Raw genomic sequence first — 18748 nt, 5'->3', positions numbered from 1 at the left:
ATTTAACAAAATAGTATACATTATTTAATCACAGTCACAATATGTCAATGATCGTGAAAATAAGTATAAAAATGTAACGAGTGAATGGGTTGCATTTACGTGTGTATCTCCTACAATATGAGCAACATTAGGCTACTGGTAGCATATGGCAAAGATATGGGATCATTTAGTGTTAGATATATAATACAATACCCATAGATGCATAATGCTAATTAAATATTAGTTGAAACACACCGTGTTCGGCTACGAAAATACTAGTTTATTCTCAGTTCACGATTAACCGAAACATCATCCAGGCGTTTCAACTCTGGGTACCGTCCTATTGGCCAACTGTCGAACTAAGGAATTTTCTCTTTCGGAAATCACATGGAGGTGCTGTAGCCCTCACATGACAATCTGAACTATGGAAGGAGACATCAATGAAGGTAACTAACGAAAAAATAATAAAATGCGCCAGCTGTCATTTTTAATGGAGGGTATTTATGCACGGCCAAAATAAATGGTCGTGTATTTGGTTAAATGTTAAGATGCTTCTAGTCGCCATCTTAATTCCGTTGGTTAATAGTTCATTTAGGCTTGTGCTTCCAGCTCATTTGTAATGCGTTAACTCGGTTATCTTGATAGTTATAGTAAGTAAACTAGCGTCCGCGTGAGTAAGCAGCCTAATTAATCAGAAATAACAGTTTTTGTTTGATAGGTTTCGATAATATGGTTTGTCAAGGGACCCGCGTTGCACCCAGTTAGCCAACTGCTGCTTTACGTTGTAGAATGCGGTATCAAAACGCGAATTACTAGTAGAAACTTGGTAGCCCCAAATAAAATTTAAAATAATATATTGTGCTCGTATTTTAATTTCGAAAAATGCTTTATTTGTTATATTAAATTGTTTACTGTAATTGCATATTTTACACCAGATTTTGACGTAGGCTAAACATTCTTCTGTCGAAGTAGTCGATGCCCTGCCATGTGATTTTGAAGAGCATGCTCTACTCGTGCCTGTTTTATAGATGCCTGTTATACAGTTTACTCCAGCGGTGTAATGTTCTGACTGTCTGTGTCCTTGCTATTGTGGGAAAGACAATTTCATCGGGAAATTCTGAAATAAGTATGCACCGCACACCTTAATTACGATTAAGTGGGTTGTAAACGCTTGATATAGCATATGACCCAGCCTACTGTGTTATGTAAAGATAACAGTACACTTGGAAGTCCGAGAGCAACAGTATTCGTGAAGTGATGCACTGTTGTTGCACAGTAAATTGGCAATGTGCCATCCCATTAGGATGATCTGTCCATTCACCGGATAAGCTTCTATCAAGGTTTCCATAGTGATCCCGTGCAGGCTTCAGTGTTTTCCTTGTACCAAGAGAAGAGCCAAAGAGATCGTTTTGTTTTTGTGAAACTAATTGGGTGAGAGTAAAGGAAGCTGGGTAGTCGTTACAGTGGGGAAATCTGTTGTTCATCAGGCATATATTTATATATTTGAACTTACTTTCAATGGGTGCCGTTATCCGTGGAAGTTTATCTCACAGTTTTGCATACAGCTCCAACTGTGGATATACACTGAAACAATTCAGTCAAGTTATTACAGTGCAACATAATGCATGCCCTTATAAATGAGAACACAAGCTTGATGTGGGGAATTTGTTTTGGATGGAAGTTTTCTGGAGTAATATCTGGAAGTCAGACTTTCTTTTCTGTTTTTTAGTCTATTGTTGTAATGATTAACTTCAGACTTTACAGCAGGTATAGATTGCACCTTATCATGTCTATTTTGAGTTACGCATGCACGTTGTAGGAATGTTCTGCGCAGATATTTAAGTCCAAACAAGGCCACACTGACAAGCCACAACATTAAAACCACCTGCTTAAACCATTTTTTTCATGATTAAAAATGCTTTAAACTGTTTAAACGTGTCTGTGAACACTTCATATTTAATTACATGATTATAATTATAATTATGTGCTGTTTATGTCCCAATCCTGATCCTTTGCTTTCTCGATACAGGATCGGTACCTCCCTACTACAGAGAGGTGTATGAAGCACTATGCGGTAAAAAAGATGAACGGGTGCAGTTAGAGGTTTTTCAAAGATTGCTTGGCAGCACTGATCTTCCAAATTCTATGCAAAACCAGGTAAGTTGTCAGGAATTGAACGGATCCTGTGAATATTGGTCGTTTCATCAGGCTTGTGTCAGTCTGGTTCATGAAAGTGTATCTCAAAATTTCAATCTGAATATTGAAATTTCTTAGTCTGTCTGTTCTTGGGTTTGTTTGAACCTTCATATAGTTAGACAGACTTGTTCATTTGTATTTCTTAGTCTGTTTGTTCTTGAGTTTGTTTGAACCTTCATATAAACAAACACTGGTTGTCTGCTTCGTTCCAGCTTGAACTTTTCTTAGATAAAAAAAAGTGCTGCTTAATCACGGGTCATGGCACAGGAAATCCTACCCTTTTAAAAAGGGAAACTGAAGGAAAACAGACAATGCACCAATTGAATAGGAAGTGGAAAGAAAAGCTGAAAAATACATTGCAATTTGTAAACTGGCTTTAGTTTGTTGAAATTAAATGTCTTCTCTTGGCTTCCAAAGTAAATTATTGAAGTGACAGTAATAAACATATTGAAATCTTGTGTATTTTGATACATTTGTTGACCTCAAATCAAAAAAAATGTTTGAAATCCAGGGAATTTTCAATCTTATTTGGAGCACTATTATATATTATTCATGATTTTATTATATACATATTTAAAAAATGCTAATATAGTATGCACACAATACGGTGGTAATTACAGTATGTCTTGTCCAAAACCTCGTAATGCTGTTCCTGGTATTTTAAGGTGAATGTTCTTGCCAGTTCATCAGGTGTTTTAGTGAAATATTTTGCAGCAGGGAAAGGTCTGCTTCTGTACTAATATTACACACATTGTCAAGTCAATTTTATTGTTTATAAATCTGTTGACACAATAAATGCAAAAAACCCAATATGACAGTTTTTTGTATAATGATGTAAATCTGCAGCCATATGTAAAAGGATATTGGCTATGGTCCAGTTTCTTATACAGCAGATGCGATATACAGGCAAGGTATGCATATAACTGTGGCATTGCTACTTCGACAGTTGTCTGAATATTGTACAAGGGTTCAAGTTTTTATCTGTGTTATCACTCTAGCACTTGGACCATACTTCCCTCTCGGGTTTTCAGCACACTTGTCCCTGGTTATGATTTGCACTTTATTGTACGTCACTCTGGATAAGAGCATCTACCAAATCACTAAAATGTAAAAGGTAAAAACAGGCAGATCCAGCCTCTACAGTTTTCATATGCTTCCATGCCTCAGAAACACAGATAACTCAAAGGCAACAAAGTATATGTCTATGTATTATATAACACACACTCGCCGGAATGAACTAAACATGTCACTGATGACATCCACATGTTGTACAGTGTGCACTGCGAGTTTCCTGATTGGCTAGTGCTGACTCACTCTCACCGCACCCTTCACATTACAGTGGTCTTACCAGCCTATTTACGTTATCCATATGTTTCAGCGCCATTGCAGTACCAAGATTAATTAGAATGTACATTGATTCGTTTCTGCCCTTAAAATAGTGTCAGTCCCATATCTCAATGATCAGTCCACTGCATATTATTTGAACAAAAACCATACCTATTTCCTTAACCAACCATTGGAACCTGATACCAACTGATTCCTTCAAGGAAAATCTAAGCTGTTGTGGCAATCCAACAGTACAAATGTAAGTTTACAGTATAGTAAACTTACATTTTACTATACTGTAAGGGTATTGTTGATATGTAAATTAAGACTTCGGCTGCATGGTTGTGCCGTGGATAGCACTGTCGCCTCACAGCAAGAAGGGCCTGGTTTCGAATGCCAGACAGGGACTTTCTGTGTGGAGTTTGCATGTTCTCCCCATGTCTGTGTGGGTTTACTCCGGGTACTCTCGTTTCCTCCCACAATACAAAGACATGCAGATTAGATTACATGTAAAAGTAATGTAAGTAAAAAAGTAAAATGTAATGTAAGTAAAAAAGATAGAGCTGATGTTCTTCTCTACCTGTAGATCGCAGAACATGTGGAACATAAGGGTGGGTCCCTGTCCAAGCTGTCCATGTACAAAGCCCTGGCACTGATCGCATTGGCTCAGCAGGGGAAACAGCCCAGCCCGAAGCTTCTGGAGAACTACATACAAGGTAACATGCACTGTGCGTTTTCTTATGCAAATACTGTAAGACATGGCCAAAATGTGCTCCTTGAAGTTGGTGTGGTTATCTGAAACAGAAACCTTTTATCTCAAGTGATCATATTTACATGACATGTGAGTAAATATACAAATGCTCAGCATAATTGGTTGGACAACATTATTGTTAGCTGATTTATTACTGTGATGTGTTTTTGTTTTGTTACATGCAGGAAAGGTTATAATAGAAGCAGCAAAGACAGGAATTGCATTAGTCCTCTACAGACTCTTTGTCTTTCCTGGCCTGTGTCCAAATACCCCTGTGTTTTGCATCCGGCCTCTACAACCATACCACCTTACAAAAAAAAGAGAAAAAAAAGCTGGTCAGCACATTTTCTGCATGTCTTATGTTCTGACCCAGCCTTGGCCATGTTCAGAATTGCAATGAAAGTTGAGACTGAGTTAAGTCAGTCTCAACGAGTATATTTGTCTTATAATTAGACAAAAAATATTGCTAATGAGCTGAGCGAGTTTTACTCATTTCAAAATTTGCCAATGGGGTGAGAATTTCACTAGTCAAGCCAACACTAACTTAAAAACAAGCCAAAATTTTTTATTTGTGAGAAGTCTCATTACAAGACTTTATACATATCCACTGCTTTTTTGTTGTTGCAGTGGATATGTACATGATCGCTATTATCTTCATAAAACAATTTTTTAAAAATTGAAATCTTTGAAATATTTTTGTTTTATGTATTTATTTAAACATTAAAGTGAGACTTAGGTGAGACATTTGATACAATAAAATAGCACCTCATTGGCTGGCAGCGGGACCTGTTGGAAGTAGGGGGAAAGAGTGGGAAAGCTCCGGTTCTCTGCTTTCAGACTGGCTCCAGAAAGCTCCCCGGCTCCTTAAATTCCCATATCATTATCCAGCCCTCTGTTATTACAGGTGCTTCCAATATGCCAGCCTCATGTGTGTTGTGAAACTCTCCCTGGAGCGTCGTTTTTTCAGCTTGGGACCTGTGGCTGTTTTCACTTTAAATGTCTTTTCCCCTCAGTTAGTGAATTTAGCAGAATCACTTCTGGAGCTTGAAGAATGTATTGGGAAGCCTGAATTTTGGATGAAAAAAAACATTCCTTCTGTTTCCTACTATGTTCTGCTCTGTGACCTTTAGATGCTATTTAATGCAATGAGCTATTGTTATGAAAGGCATGTGTCAGGGAAGTCACCATGCTTGCGTGAGAGTGACCAGTTAGAGGCTGTCAGGCAGCATTGCTTGTCCTGAGTCACGGGACTAGCATTTGCCTTTTCCCGTACTGCATTAAAATAGGCTTATAGTTGTCAGTGGGCCAGTCGGGAATTAAGCTGAAGCTCTGGTCGAACGCAGCCGCTTCATTAAGAGTCGCAGTATTGTCTTCAGCTCACGATTCGGAAGTGACATCAGTCCCGTGCGATTTGTGTAGCACGCTGGGTTTGCGAGACTTTCTCTGGCAAGGCTAGCATCGGAGCCTTCCGAGCGAACCTGAAAGCACACCAAGTACGAACACAGCCAAGGCTTGCAGTTATGTAAGTTCCATGTGCCGAGCGTAGCACGTTGAATGCAAGCATATGTGCTGAGGACCCACCTGGGGCTCTCTCTCTCTCTCTCTCTCTCTCTCTCTCTGTCTCTCTCTCTCTCTCTCTCTCTGTCTCTCTCTCTCTCTCTCTCTCTCTGCTGCCATACGTCCAGTGAGAAAGCAGCTGTGTGCCCTTGTTCTGTTAGTGCATAACCAGTTTGGTCCAAATCCAGGACTTGAGTGGGGGGGGTTTGGTTATCTGAAACACCCCCACCCCCCCCTATTTTGATTGGACATCTGGATCCACGATAAATGTACCTCTCCCGCAGCTGATGCGTTTTCACTGGTCCACGTTTCGGTGTTTTTAAAGAGTTCCCCAAGCCCCAGCTTGGCGAGTTGAAGGACCTGCAGGCCTTGAGGATGCAGCCTGCTCAGGAGAGCCCCCTGGTGGTGAGGCAGACTCTGGCGCAGCTGCTGGAGCGGGACTCTGTTCAGGTGGAGCTGATTCCCGAGAAGAAGGGCCTGTTTCTGAAGCACGTGGAGTACCAGATCACCAGTCAGGTGAGCAACACACGGCCCCTGGAATGCCGTGAGAAGCCACAGAGGGATTTGTAACTGTAACCGGGGAGAGGTTGTATAACAGTTTATCGCAGGTCTGTTTAGTTTCACGGTTTAAGCACTGCAAATAGTACTGCTGAAATATTCTATAGAACTGCACTGTATTTCCACATTTTTGTGATAATCAGTGTACTTAATTGATTTTGCAATCAAAATAAATATGGGTGCCTTATAATGGCTGGGTACTATGCGATACTGTACTGTGCTTTATCTCAGAATGCTGAAATTTTCTGAGAAAAATCTGTTGTTTTGTGTTAAGGAAAATATGCTGGATATTCTTGGAGAAACGTTATGTAGAGGAGTGAGTTTTCTCACAAATGGCCTAATGAAACACAAAGAACGGAATATACTTGTTTACAAAACCACATTTGTTTGAAGATTGATGCCTTAATGCAGTTAAGGTTGCAGTTATTCATGGACAGTGCCCCATGACTAATGCTGTGTCTTAAGATGGCACAGGAAGCATCCATCATTAGAAGTTAATTCTTACTGATGAGGCCATATGTCCTCCATGGCTTTCTGTTTCTCTGAAATAGAATCAAGTGTATTCTTTCTTTTTAACATTTATTAACCGTTCATTATAATTTAGTTTTCAGAGTGGAAGATTGATGCTTATACAGTCTATGCAGATGTGGTCAAGAGGTTCAGCTGTTGTTCAGACCAAATGTCAGAATGGGGAAGCAATGTGATCTAGGTGACCTTGACCGTGGAATAATTGTTGATGCCTGACAGGGTGGTATGACTTTCTCAGAAACTGCTGATCTTCTGGGATTTTCATGTACAACAGTATCTAGAGTTTGCAGAGAATTTGCAGGCGAAATCTAATAAATTCCTAATAAAGTGCTCACTGAGTGTATTTGAAAGTAATGTCATTTTTCATACTTTTTTCTCGGTAATATACAGGAGGGAGAAACATTTGTTTTCAGAGTTTTGGGCTTGTTGTGTCTGTACTGTATGAATACGAAATACAGTGTTCTATTTGTCTAATTACAGGAGTACTCCAAGAATGACTCTAAAAAAAGCACTGAGGTCATTTTTAGCTCTCTGCTGAGAAAATCGCAGCTGAGAAGGAGTGTTTTTGTGCAGCGGGAATGCATAAATAAATTCAGCCGTTTTAAAGTGCCATGCAGTTTTTAGAAATGTATTCTTGTGAACAGGGAGTAAATCAACCCAGATTATTGCCAAATCTGCAAAGAGAAATGTCTTTGTTTCATTCAGGATATTTTTAGAGAAAATATGATGCAATTATGATTATAATTTTTTTTTTTCCTGCAGCGTTTCAAAATATCCGTCTACCGCAGATACAGTGATTTTGATGTTTTCCACGAGCTTTTGCTGCAGAGGTTTGCCTACAGAATGGTGCCGGCGCTCCCGCCCAAAAGAATGCTGAAAGGAGGTATGCAAGTGTACTTTGAAAGGATTACGCCTGACCTGTAAACAGGAAGCTCCATGCACTGGGGCTTCCTCCGTGCACCTCCCTACAAAGGCAAACCACAGTAACTACACCAACCCTGAAACTGCGAAAAATGCCTTTCAAGTTCTTTGACTTTCCTGGATTTGGTAGTTACAAAACGAAACAAGTCGCAAAACGAAACGTGTATCCAGAAGTTAACATTTAGCCAAATCGTGGTTACTTCGGTTTTCCTTTGTTGGGCTCCTTAGTAGGCCTTTGTATGGACGTTCCCTTTCCCCTATAAGCCATATAGATAAGCGCTGCTTGCTTTTCCCTGCGTGGTATCCACAGTCCTGACTTCCACCTCGGAGCGAGAGTTCATCGAGGGCCGCAGACGCGCCCTGCGCAGGTTCATTAACCTGGTGGCGCGCCATCCCCTGTTCTCCGCCGACGAACTGGCCAAGACCTTCCTCACCTTCAGTGGCTCGGTGAGTGGCCCATCCAACCAACGCGCTTGCCGTTTCATCAGCGCCATCAATTCAGTTCTTACGTCCACTCCTCATAGCTTGCATGGCTTTACTGGTGGATTGAACAGTCTAACAGAGCGAATCATGAGCCAGTTACCAAATTAATTTGAGTACATTAACTTGGGGGGGGGGGGGGGGGGGTGATAATGTCTAGAAAGACAATGACGATATACAAAATATATAATACATAATCATAGGATATGATCACTGTAAAGCAGAGAGACTATGGCAAAATGCATATATCTAAATAGTATAGTAAGTAAATGTTTGTTAACGCCTTTATCCACAGCGCTGTACAATTGATGCTTCTCATTGACCCTGTCATACACACACTCACACACCAATGGCGATTGGCTGCCATGCAAGACACCAACCAGCTTGTCAGGAGCATTTGGGGGTTAGGTGTCTTGCTAAGGGACAGTTCTACACTCCCAGGGCGGGTTATTCACAGGATTACTCATTTCATTTTATCCATTCCTTTTTGTTCCGGGCATTTGAAAATAGGCATGCCTTGGTCCCACTCCAAGTGGCTCTGTGTGGTTTCCGGGCCTGCTCTTCACTCTCTGCCACATCAGCCTTTTCACTGCTGAATGTGCAGCTTTATATCTGTCTTGTTTTTCTTGAAAGCTACAGTCGGTCAGAGGACATCAGGGATGTACTAGGTCAGTTTGTAAAATCCGAGATCCATACAGAACTAAAACCGGACGTTAAAAAAATCTTTAAGAAAAAATAGGTAATTAAAAGTCAGGATGTAAAGTCTCGTAGTGATCATCAGAAGCCTCACGCTAAAACCGCACTTCTTCTTTTAATCATTATCTAATCATGTGATCATGAAGTAAGGCTTATGTCAGGGATTGCCACCCAGCTGATATTTTACAGGTCTTGTCTACTTTTATGGACTCTTTTAGGTCATTTTCCAGTAACCCTTCTGCTATTTCAAGAAATTCAGGCTATTCACTTTGGTCTCTTGAAATGAGTGGCCATAAAAAGGAATATATGTCTTTTGTGGTTACATGTCATGTTAAATACAGTGTTCCTCTGTGTGTACTACAACCACCATAACCACCACCATTTCCTCCCTGAGCCAAACACTGTTTCTACCCTGCTATATTGCTGCCATTTACCATTCACCAGCTTGCTGAGACATCATACATTTATGCGCATGCATTATTTAAAACCTTTTCCACTAATGGGGGAGAAAATAAGGGACAATAGCGACTCACGCACACCTAACGCTGGCATAAAATAAATAATTCTGTTGCATCCAACAGTAACACAACTTGCCAAAAATGAAGTCCATGCACATTGTACACATACAGCAGTGGTCACTTTATTAGGTAGACCTGTACACCAGCTTGTTGATGCATATTTTGAAGCAGCAGAAACACATTGTTAATGAGAGAGGTCAGAGGAGAAGGGCCATACTGGTCAAAGTTCACAGGAAGGTGACAGTACCGTAAATAACCACACATTACAACAGTGGTAAGCAGAAGAGCACCTCTGAACACACAATGCATCAAACATCTAAGTGGATAGGCTACAGCAGCAGAAGACTTAATAAGTCTAATAAATACCTAATAAAGGAACCTTGGTTCTGATGAAAAAAGCAGTGTGTTTGTTTGTGTGGTGAGTTAGTACACTGGGTTCTCTCCAGAATGATTCAGCAGAGTGTGGCTGAGGCCCTTGTTTGTTCTGACTGGTACTATTTCTGGTGGCGCAAGTGAGGGTGCAGAGTTGCGCACTGCCACTGTTGCATTCTTTGGGGAAAACCCTGTTTGAGAACATGGGATAGTGAATTTGGTAACTGGCTCATGACTCGCTCTGTCAGACTACTCAATCCACTAGCAAAGCCGTGAAAGCTATGAGGAGTGGAAGTAAAGAATTTAATTGATGGTATTGATGAAACAGCATGTGAGTTGTTCAATTTTCTGTGAACTGATACAAAAAATTAGTTGATAGACCTGCGCATGATTTGACAAATACCTAATTTGATAAACGTTCCTTTTTATTGTCCACCACTTATCTGTCAATTCAGTTTTAACATTTGTTAACATTGTTAACATTTGTTGCCTTTCCATTAATCGTTTAGTGTGTACAGGGCAACCTGTATAGTGTATGGTTCTGACTGTAAGTGTCTTTGGATAAAAGTGTCAGCTAAATAATATGTAATGCATGGATGCAGTCGTTTAGTGTGTTCGTAGATGCAGTGCATAGATGCAGTCGTTTAGTGTGTTCGTAGATGCAGTGCATAGACGCAGTCATAGACAAAGGGCAGGATGTTGGTGGAAAAAGTGTAAAAACAATCCCTTGTCTGTCCAAACCTTTACCTCTCGTTGAATGTAACTCCTTTGTCCATTTTGGCCTCTGCCCAAACAAGGCGCCAAGCAAGTAATCAAAAATCTAAATGACTCCGGGCAGACCGAGAACAAGCTGCTGCCCCCGGCTGCATTTTCGCACTCAGCATACATATGAGAACTTTAACTTTCAAACAAAACCAGCTGTAATCAATCACGGAGGCAGGACGTGGGCCTGATAGCTTGCAAAAGAAAAAAATAAGAAAAAAAGATATTACCAGCCTGAAGTGCAACACTGCACAAGAGGATAATTACATTTGTGTGCATGGATGTTTTTATTAAAGATGCGGAGGGCTCATTAAGGCTCTGCTGTGGGATGTCTGGCGGAGAGGGGGAGACGGGCGAACACAGAGATGCCCGTGGGCATAATGAACAGAGGGGTGGTTAATGAGGTCAGATACTCACCGCCTGACCCTTTCATAGACTCTCCGGAGCTCCGTCGGCAGCTGACGCTAAATCGGACGCGAAGCTACAAACGCACCGTTGACAGGGAGGGTCTCCTGGAATTTAGTTTTCCGCCATCGTTCTTCGCTTCCCCGTTCCCGGGCAACCGTAGACTTCACGCTATAGGAGCGCTGCGTATTCACTGTGCTCTATGTTCTGTTTTCACTAAAGGGCTCACGTGCGACGCATACAGATAAGTGAAGGTCTGTGCTTAGAATTGCGGCCGCTCTCCCGGTTGAATTTGGAGGTTTTAAGCGGGAAGTCCTGTTTTCTGTGCTGGTGTGTCTGGAATTTTCCTCAGTTGCACTGAGTAACATTTGTAATTTCCCCATTTCCCCCCTAACAGGATGTTCAGAACAAACTGAGAGAGGCTTTTAGGAAAGCCGGGGATGAGTTTATGACATGTAAAATTGCCACGCAAGCTAAGGTGAGCCATTTATTGCATTATGTTCTCTATTACCAAATCATTGTGCATTTTCCTAACCACACAAAATAGATACTTGAATGAATATAAAATGTACTTGGTGCTATTTATCATTATGCATGGCTCTGGTGCAGGACTTGACAATTGGCTTCCAGTGTGTAGGACTTTGACTTGCCTTGTTCCAGGAGTACCTCCCAGCAGATATCCAGGCACAGTTTGCCTCCAGCAGGGAGCTGATCCGGAACATTCTAAACAGCTTCCAGAAGCTACGGGACCGAGCGGAGAACATGGCCAAACGCTCCAAGGAGAATGCCACAGACCTTCTAATGTTTGGAAGGGAGCTGAGGCATGGTTCAAATATCTCTTTCTCTTTCTCACTCTCTATATCTTTCTTTCTCTCTTTCTTTCTCTCTCTCTCTCTTTCTCTCTCTCCTATCTGCTGTCAAATGGCCCACTTTTCCAGCACGGCTTTTTTTTTTCTGCCAGTTCAAAGCGCCTGAAGCTCAGTGCCTGCAGAACTGTTCGAGAAACAGTCTGTTATATTTGGTAGTTCACAATACATTTTTTAGTGTGTTTATCTGTTGCTCTTGGCTAGGCCAGTTTTGAGAAATATGCTTGCAACCAGTTTGCTGTAGTGATCATAGTAGGCATTCTAAATCAACAACAACCATCTTTCCAAAGCTTTAAAGCCAGGCGTCACGAAAAAGGGTGCGGCAATTCCAGTTTAGTCGTCTGTCCCATAAACAATGCTGTGAGTGCAGTGCCCTGGTCTTACAGAGGTGTTGGTGTGTGTGTTTATGGCAGCACGGTGGGTTCAGACACGTCCCCGCTCCCTGCCCTGGCCTCAGCGGACTGCACCTGGGGAACGCTCCGGCAGTCTCTGAAGGGCCTGTCCGTGGAGTTCGCCTTGCTGGCAGACAAGGCAGCTGAACAGGTACTCACCCTGTGCCCAGAAGCACATTTCCTGCCATTTTGCTCACGGTTCTACAGTACCTTCTCGTCCGCTTTTTTAAGGGGAGAAGAGAGGAAGATGACGTGGTGGAGAAGCTGAACCTTTTCTTGGATCTGCTGCAGTCCTACAAAGTGAGTCTGAAAGCTGTACTGTGTACATCTTGAGAGAATACCTAAATAAGATTAGTAAGTGAAAAGGGAGAAATATAGTGAAAAAAGAAAGGGATTTAGTGTGTACGGGACCTGGTCTGTCTGTGTTGAGTGTAGAGGGGGCGGGGTCAGTTTGTGTTGAGTGTAGAGGGGGCGGGGTCAGTTTGTTGAGTGTAGAGGGGGCGGGGTCAGTTTGTGTTGAGTGTGGAGGGGGCGGGGTCAGTTTGTGTTGAGTGTAGAGGGGTGTGTGTATGTGTATGTGTACGTGGTGTGAGTGTAGCCCCCGCGTTGCGTTACGAGCCTCTGGCCTGTGTGCGCAGGACCTGTGTGAGCGTCATGAGAAGGGCGTGCTGCACGAGCACCAGCGGGCGCTGCAGAAGTACAGCGTGATGAAGAGGCAGATGATGAGTGCCACCGTGCAGCCCAAGGAGCAGGTGTCTGTGGAGCAGCTGGAGTCCCGCATAGTGCAGGTACCACAGCGCACACAGTATTCAGACATTCACACACAGAGCTCCCCTGGGCAGCCCGCACCGTGGGCAACCTCCTGTCCCCGCGGCCACCAGCCGCCTTCATGTGTCAGAACCTCTGCCGTTACCAAGTGATGCGTTATGAAGTGATTCATAGGGCCTATGCCAGGGTTCTGAATCTTATTCAGAAAGGGCTGATGTGGGTGCAGGCTTTTGTTCCAACCGGGCAGTAACACACTCGACCTGCGTTCACATTCGCGGCAAACTGTGTTTGCAGAACATAGTTACTGTTGAGCGATTTTAAATGAACTTTCCATTTAGTTCGCCACCAATGCCTTTTTAATACAAATGGATGCGACTTGGGTCCAACAATGCCAGCTAGCTCATTCGTTGCTTACCTGTGATTTATTTTTAAGGGTAAGAAGAAATATTGCATTGATTAACATCCAACAGCCAAATATTTGTACATTTTTGTCCTCTTTGCGTTTTTTTCCCCATCAGCAGCCATTTTCGCACACTACCTTTTCAAACCGTTTGTGGCAAACAGAAAAATATTTGAATATGTTAGCGATTGTTAGCTAACAGCATCTTGAACGCAAGTCTGATTGTACTAATCAAGGTCTTATGGTCGATTAGTAGGAACTGTTGGATAAACCAATAAAGATTTAATAAGGAGCTCTGCGGTTGCCTGTCTGACATGACGCTGGGTTTCTCACAGCAGGAGAATGCCATCCTGACCATGGAGCTGAGGAACTACTTCTCCCTCTTCTGCCTGCACCAGGAGACCCAGCTCATCTTCACCTACCTGCCCATCACCTCCCACATCCTCGGAGCCTTCGTCAACTCCCAGATCCAAGGGCACAAAGAGGTCTGCAGACTCCTTCTTTATCCAACCTTTATTCAACCAGGACGTCTCTAACTGTCCCCCTCCATTATACAGGCCCACCCACAGACCTTTGTTCAGACTCCTGACATTACATTACCTTGCAGTTAATTACCTGACGCCTTTATCCATAAGGACTTACAGTGGATTAGACTAAGCAGGGGACAATCCACCATGGAGCATCGTGGGGTTTAAGGGCCTTGCTCAAGAGCCCAACAGCTGTGGGGATCTTATCGTGGCTTTTGAACCACCAACCTTCCGGGTCCCGGTCATGTACCGTAATCATTACAGGCTGCCCCTGATAGTCACACTGACTTATTTTAAGAGGAAGGTTTGGTTTCTATAGAACATGTGGTTTCGAAAAAATTAGATTAAAAATGTATAATGGAACTCCCCTTGCCAACATTAAACATCAGTCCTTGCTTCAGTGAAACTTATGTTATCTTTTGATAAATCCTAAACTGATAGGAGGAAGCTTCTATAGTTTCTGACCATAGTAAACTAGCGATGTGCAACAAGTTTTGGTAACACAGTGTGCCTGTTTCTTTTTCCATAGATGGGTGCAGTATGGAACGATCTTCACCCAAAGCTGAGTTGTCTTTTTGGGGCCAACAACGGCTTACCCTCTCCTCTCCTCTCACCTCAGAGAGCGGTCAGCTTTTCTCCTCATTAAGCTGGTAAAGACAAGAGACGCTTTCATGTGCGTTGGGCTCCGCGTCTTCCGCAATGGACGCTTCCTTTTGTCTTCAAACCCTGAAATAAGCAGCTCGGAGCTCAGAAAAGAGCGCCACACGGTCCGTGTTTTATCGAATGTGCGACACACGACAGTAAATATTGGAAATGCCCCACTGTTTCCGTCGGGAGTTCATGAAATGAGGGATGTCTGTGTTGGGCTGGTCATTGGAGCCTCATGCGTGTCGCTGGCAGGGGGAGGGAGAGGGGGGTAGGGGACGGAGATGGATGGCTCTGGGCCATGTGTGACAGCTGCACTACTAATGATGCCTTGTCCCTCGTCCTGAACACAAACAATGGATGTGCTCTACAGGGCACTTTCATACAACAAGTAAACGTACAGTTTTGCAATACTACAGGCTCCCTGGGCATACTGTATTTCTGAGCCACAAATAGTAAAAAAGGAAAAAAAAAAAAAAAAAGGCGCACATGATACGGAAAGTTTATATACAGTTTTATCTTGCCGTTTTTTGACGTGTTATTTGCTTATTTGAAGGGGGTAGAATGTACTGTATATAGCTCATTGATATACAGTACAGAGGATTTGTTTGTCCTCTGCAAACTGGATTATCTCACAGAGTAAGTGTTATTCTTATTGACTAATCTCATTGTAATAAATCCTAATAGAGAGCAGGGGATTTTATGGGCATTATCAGAACCATACTCGTATGTCTTTGATTTATCATTCCTAAACGTGCATTTCTTTTAATGTCCTGTGGTAGCTGTAGAGTATGCGCTGCCTGTCTACAAACCCTTTTGAGCAAGGCAAGAACATTATTTTGTCGTGTTGTTGTAAATGACAGTGTTAACACAACATTACAGCCGAAACAAAACTAGAATTTGCTCTAGCGGTTTCTGGCTGAATTGACTGCCCATGCTTGTGTATATTTAGGCATATATTTATTCACAGTCAGCCCCAACAAAGTTGTGGCACAGTACTGCTTCTGAAAAAAAAAAAAAAAATGAAAAAAGTAAGTCATGGTTAACCATACCTCTCCACAAACTTTGTGTGCGCAAACTGCACTTTTGCAACAGTCCTGTTCAATTCCATTTGGGGAACTGAGAGAATTGTTGGAACCCTGTTCTATGATTTAAAAAAGTTTTAAAGAAGGTGACTGAAAGCCAGAGGATGGCAGACAAATCAGCCCTTAAAAATTATTTCAGGGTATGAAACAGTTTAGAATGATTTTATGTTTTTTGTTTGTACCATACTAATAAATTCAAGATCTATTTTTGTATATATATTGTAGATTTGGAAATATAATTTCTTTGATAATTTCAGCAAACCCATCCAGATGTATTGGCCTGTTTTGAAGTGCTATTGATTACTTTTCTACTCTAAATTGTTAATGATATTTTGTACAGCTGCAGTGTCCCCAGTTTATCAAATTGAATTCAACCTGAATCCCTTTTCAGTCAGTTGAAACCTATACTTGATTTGGAAGGGAAATTACTTTTTTGATGGTCAAAACCATTGGGATTGTTATCAGTGTTTCATTTGTAACTATGTGCCACTGATTTTCTCGTCTTCATAACTGTGAAAAGCCTCGTTATGCGTTTTGGTGAGTCATGAATTCATATTTGACTTAACTGAACCTCTTGTAGCGCTTTTATAGTGTACATTTTATTCACATAATATCTGAGATTTATGTATCTGGAAGAATACCAAACTATTGTCAGTTTGGGGCAGAAAGTCAACTGTGAAAATGCCAAAGAAACTAGACATTTAACTAACAGTTCTGCATACAGTGTTTAATACCCAGTTTATGTGGAAGGCATACATCAGCAGCATGTCTTGTTGGAGGTGAAGGAAATTAATTCAGGAAAGATTGTTGCTAAATAAATTTGGAGTGTGTCACTACCCGATTGGGACATTAATGAGCTGACAATGTGCACATTGTTTACTGAATTTTCTAGTCACTAAATTTCAGTTGAACTTATGAAGAGATACACTCACAAGCACTTTATTAGAGGAATTACACCTATTACAGTATTACACCTACTTATTCATGTGATTATCTAATCAGCCAATTGTGTGGCAGCAGTGCAATGCATACAATCCTGTAGATACGGGCCAGGAGCTTCAGTTAATGTCCACATCAACCACGTTGTGATCAGAATGGGGAAAAAATGTGATCTAAGTGACTTTGACCGTGGAATGACTGTTGGTGACAGACAGGGTGGTTTAAGTATCTCAGAAACTGCTGATCTCTTGGTCTTTTCACACACACTAGTCTCTAGAGTTTGCAAAGAATGTTGGAAAAAAAAATGCATACAGAAATGCCTTGTTAATGAGAGGTGTCAGAAGAGAATTGCCAGACTGGTCGAAGCTGACAGGAAGGTGACCATAACGCAAATAACCACACATTACAGCAGTGGAATCTCTGAACACATGACACATCATAACTGGATAGGCTACAGCAGTAGAAGTCTAAAAAATAAGTCTAATAAATACCTAATAAAGTGTTCGGTGAGTGTATATGTATCCATAATGGTATGCCTGTTTGTAGCTCTGTCAAGTTGTTGGTTTCTATGTTTTTTGTTTGCTCTACAATTCTATAGTCTTTGAAACATGTTTTAGTTGCATTCTTCACTCATTTCACATCATTTAGAAGTGAAAAGGATGTGGTCATTGTCAGGGATGTGCAGTTTTTCTGTTCATGACTATTCTAGTATACCTCTTTGAAGGTACATGACAGATCTTTGCCTTAAAGTTTTTCATAATATATTTTTGCTGTAAAACGTTCTTTACAATATCCAGTGCTTCAGCTTGGAACAATTTAATTGCAATATTTTGTCATTTTTATCTAGTGCCTTTTAGTTTCCACTGAAAATTCACAATTGAAAAAGTCTGCAATCCTAGCAGCACAGCAGAGTTTTTATTCATGGCTGATGATGAAGTGTTTTTTTTCTCTTAAGCTCAAGAACCCCCTCTGTTGGTGTAACAGGCACAATGCACATATCATTATTTAGCCAAAACACTAACATCAATTTTTTCAACTAACATAGACACTGCACACTAAGCTTAATCTGTGTCTGTGAAACCAGACCAAGGTGTATTTGCACTCCACTGTGTTGAAGGTCCAACATGTAGAAACATGCATTTTACCACTGATGTATGTGCCATGTCATGAAATTGAGTCATGAGTTATTTTGTAAAGCATAAAAGTATATAAAGATGACATGTATAACAGACAATAGAAGTCTGTAAGTGTTTTCATTTGAAGCCAAGTGAAAGTATAACATGACACAATGCACAATAAAAGTGTAATGGTTGAGTAAATCATTTGTTTCAGTTGTATCTTGATATTCCCATCTCAAATGTCTTGGAAACAGCTGTTGCTAAAACTCAAACCATATCTTTGTATTACAAATGAATAAATTGTACGTATCATTTAGTTATTACTGTGTCTTTTGTGTCAATTCTGGAAACTTATCGATATGATTGTTCTTTGATCTTCATGTAATTTGAATCCACACAAAATTCTGATTAAAAATGAATTGCAATTGCATACAAAACACACTCAATAATAACATTTCTGTAAAATTGCCTGCACCATTTCTACTATCTGTTTGTTTTGAGCCTGGGATATGCATTTCAGAAGTATGGATCAGAAAGGCAGAATTTGTACTAAGGACCTGAAAACAATTGGACCTGCAAGGATGGAAAGATTAATTAACTTGAGAAAATATTGTAATCTAATTCAACACTTTTTTCATTTGTCACATGCAATATAATCCATGCAAAGCCCCACGTGCATGTGTTGGTCTATATTTCAAAAGAAAATTGCTGCATTTCTGACACTATTGGCCTTGCCCAGTGCCAAATGGCCCATTGTCTGTTGCAGGAACCAGTATGTAATGGGCTTTTTAGTCTTTCAATTAACACTACTTCCTGACCACTTGGTTCATCGGAATAAAGCATTGCAGTGACCTTACCATAAGACATATACTTTACGTAAAAATGATGTTTTATAATGTTGAACTTAAGCAACTACATTTTACTCTGACCTCCCTCTTCGAAGCAGTACCAGAAGCATT

General features: G+C 41.2%; 1 protein-coding gene across 1 annotated transcript; it reads left to right on the top strand.

The window, feature by feature from the left end:
* Positions 1-95: 95 nt before the first annotated feature.
* Positions 96-18105, top strand: LOC133121773 (sorting nexin-8-like). The gene is made up of 13 exons (XM_061231227.1): positions 96-425; positions 2009-2136; positions 4088-4217; positions 6135-6325; positions 7658-7778; positions 8127-8263; positions 11447-11527; positions 11710-11870; positions 12329-12458; positions 12539-12607; positions 12946-13095; positions 13811-13960; positions 14532-18105. The coding sequence occupies exons 1-13, from the start codon at positions 404-406 to the stop codon at positions 14646-14648; spliced, it is 1587 nt and encodes a 528-aa protein (XP_061087211.1). The 5' UTR covers positions 96-403; the 3' UTR covers positions 14649-18105.
* Positions 18106-18748: the final 643 nt, after the last annotated feature.

The sequence above is a fragment of the Conger conger genome, chromosome 2 (genome assembly GCF_963514075.1).
Source record: "Conger conger chromosome 2, fConCon1.1, whole genome shotgun sequence".
In the NCBI taxonomy this organism is placed as follows: domain Eukaryota; kingdom Metazoa; phylum Chordata; class Actinopteri; order Anguilliformes; family Congridae; genus Conger; species Conger conger.
The sequence above is the reverse complement of the archived record's forward strand: the minus strand, read 5'-3'. Positions and strand labels throughout refer to the sequence as shown.

Coding starts and splice junctions, on each gene's coding strand:
- LOC133121773 (XM_061231227.1), top strand. CDS start 404: ATGGAAGGAGACATCAATGAAG. Junction 426..2,008: donor GGAAGGAGACATCAATGAAG/GTAACTAACGAA, acceptor TTCTCGATACAG/GATCGGTACCTCCCTACTAC. Junction 2,137..4,087: donor CAAATTCTATGCAAAACCAG/GTAAGTTGTCAG, acceptor CTCTACCTGTAG/ATCGCAGAACATGTGGAACA.